Below are 1,664 nucleotides of genomic sequence, written 5' to 3'. Positions count from 1 at the left end.
AGATCAACCAAGAAACAGCGTATTGTAGTGTTGTTATAGAATCTCTTATGAAGAAAATGTCCTCCTCCTAAAAATAGAATTCCAAGAATTTGACATGGATGTTCCAAAAATCCTGCAACTAAACAGAGAAACTTTTGAAAAAAGAAGAATCTGGATTAAAAAGTCTTCAGTGCATTTTGATGAGGTTTAGATTGAATTTCCTCACCTATTTCACCCAAAATTGTAAATATGTGTCGTAGTAGCCTGTTTCTGTACCAAAATTATATTTGTTTATTTTTATAGCTTGAAGCAGAATTAAACTTAAATAAATAAATACTAAGTCAATTGTCCATGAAAACTTTGTAAAACTGAAGTCAATCGTAGAAAAGGATATGCCTATGGTATGCATCTTATATTTCAAGAAAATATTATTCAAAATTTTAAGGGAAAGTCCAGCAGTGAACGGTATTGCCAACTTTGTAACGTATTCGGATGCCCCCTTCTCCATCTGCTGTCATATGTGCCTTATTACCAACTTGCAGCGAAGCTGGGCTATCGAAGGGTCGGAAGTTGATAAACTTGGTCGCATCATTCGTAACATGCTGTGTTGCTCCCAAGTCAAAGTACTAGCGGCTTTCGGTGGATGACACCGCCATCAGACCATTTGCTGCGAGGTAACCGTCGCTACTATTGCCTTTGTGGTGTTACGGCTGCCTCTGGCAGATTTCCTGGGCTTCTTGCGATCTATTGACAAATGACCTGGCTGATTGCAGTTGTAGCATCTCGGCCGTTGCTTCCGAGGATTTCGGTTCGTTGCCCGTCCGGATTTACCGTTGCCTTCTCGACGAGCTCTTAGCCTGGATGAATCTGCCGAAGCGTTGTCGTCTCGGGTTGCGCGACCAATCAGAAGGCGCTCAAGCTCAGCGACAGTTTGCTTTTCATCCGGCAGTGTATCCCAAAGCATACTGAACTCTCGGTATTCATCGTGTGGCAAGGACTTGAAGATGCAAGCAATCAGGATACAGTCATCAAAAGAGATTTCCTTCTCTCTTTTAGCGGTGGTCAGAATGTCAGTCCACAGTGAACGCAATTGGGCGAGGTGTGTTTCCATATCAACGTCAAAGGACTTTGTGGCTCGCATTAACTGAGCGAGAAGCTTCCGGAGCCGGTTCGATGACTTCTGTTCGAAAATCTCGAGGAGCTTATCCCACATCTCTTTGGGCGTCTCGGAATCGGCAATCATGTTCTGGACTTTGCGGGAAAACGCTGACCAAATGACCGTACGGGTTGTGCTGACCGCTACTTGATATTTCTTAAAGGCAGCCAGATACGTCGCTTCTGTCGACGTGGATCTGATCGGTTCTGTCCAATCACCTGTAATAATACCGTAGACATCTCGGATTATCAGGACATCGCTGACTTGTCTTTTCCAACTACGCCAGTTCTCGGGACAAGACTGTCTTGGCGCACGAGACTATCAATCGTCAGGATTCGATGGACCAGGAAGCAGTTGAGAAGCGACCGTCAGTGGATCATCGGCATCTTGGAATGGCGCAGTGGGAGCGTGTAGGGCCCATAACCGGTTGGAGTTTTAACAGCAACACTGAGCAGAGCGCAGATACCGAAATAAATCCAGTGACTCAGTTAAAAGTAATGAACGGTTTTATTTACAACTTGGTTAAAAA

The 1,664-nt window shown here is 44.3% G+C and overlaps 1 protein-coding gene across 1 annotated transcript; it reads right to left on the bottom strand.

The window, feature by feature from the left end:
* Window positions 1–634: 634 nt before the first annotated feature.
* LOC149933855 (uncharacterized) lies at window positions 635–1,222 on the bottom strand. Its single transcript, XM_090180904.1, has one exon. It carries the CDS (start codon window positions 1,220–1,222, stop codon window positions 635–637), a length of 588 nt encoding a protein of 195 aa, XP_090037030.1.
* Window positions 1,223–1,664: the final 442 nt, after the last annotated feature.

The sequence above is a fragment of the Leiobunum rupestre genome, chromosome 7, assembly GCF_980474605.1.
Source record: "Leiobunum rupestre chromosome 7, qqLeiRupe1.1.hap1, whole genome shotgun sequence".
In the NCBI taxonomy this organism is placed as follows: domain Eukaryota; kingdom Metazoa; phylum Arthropoda; class Arachnida; order Opiliones; family Sclerosomatidae; genus Leiobunum; species Leiobunum rupestre.
Note: the sequence above shows the minus strand (reverse complement) of the source record. Positions and strands in the feature narration are given on the sequence as shown.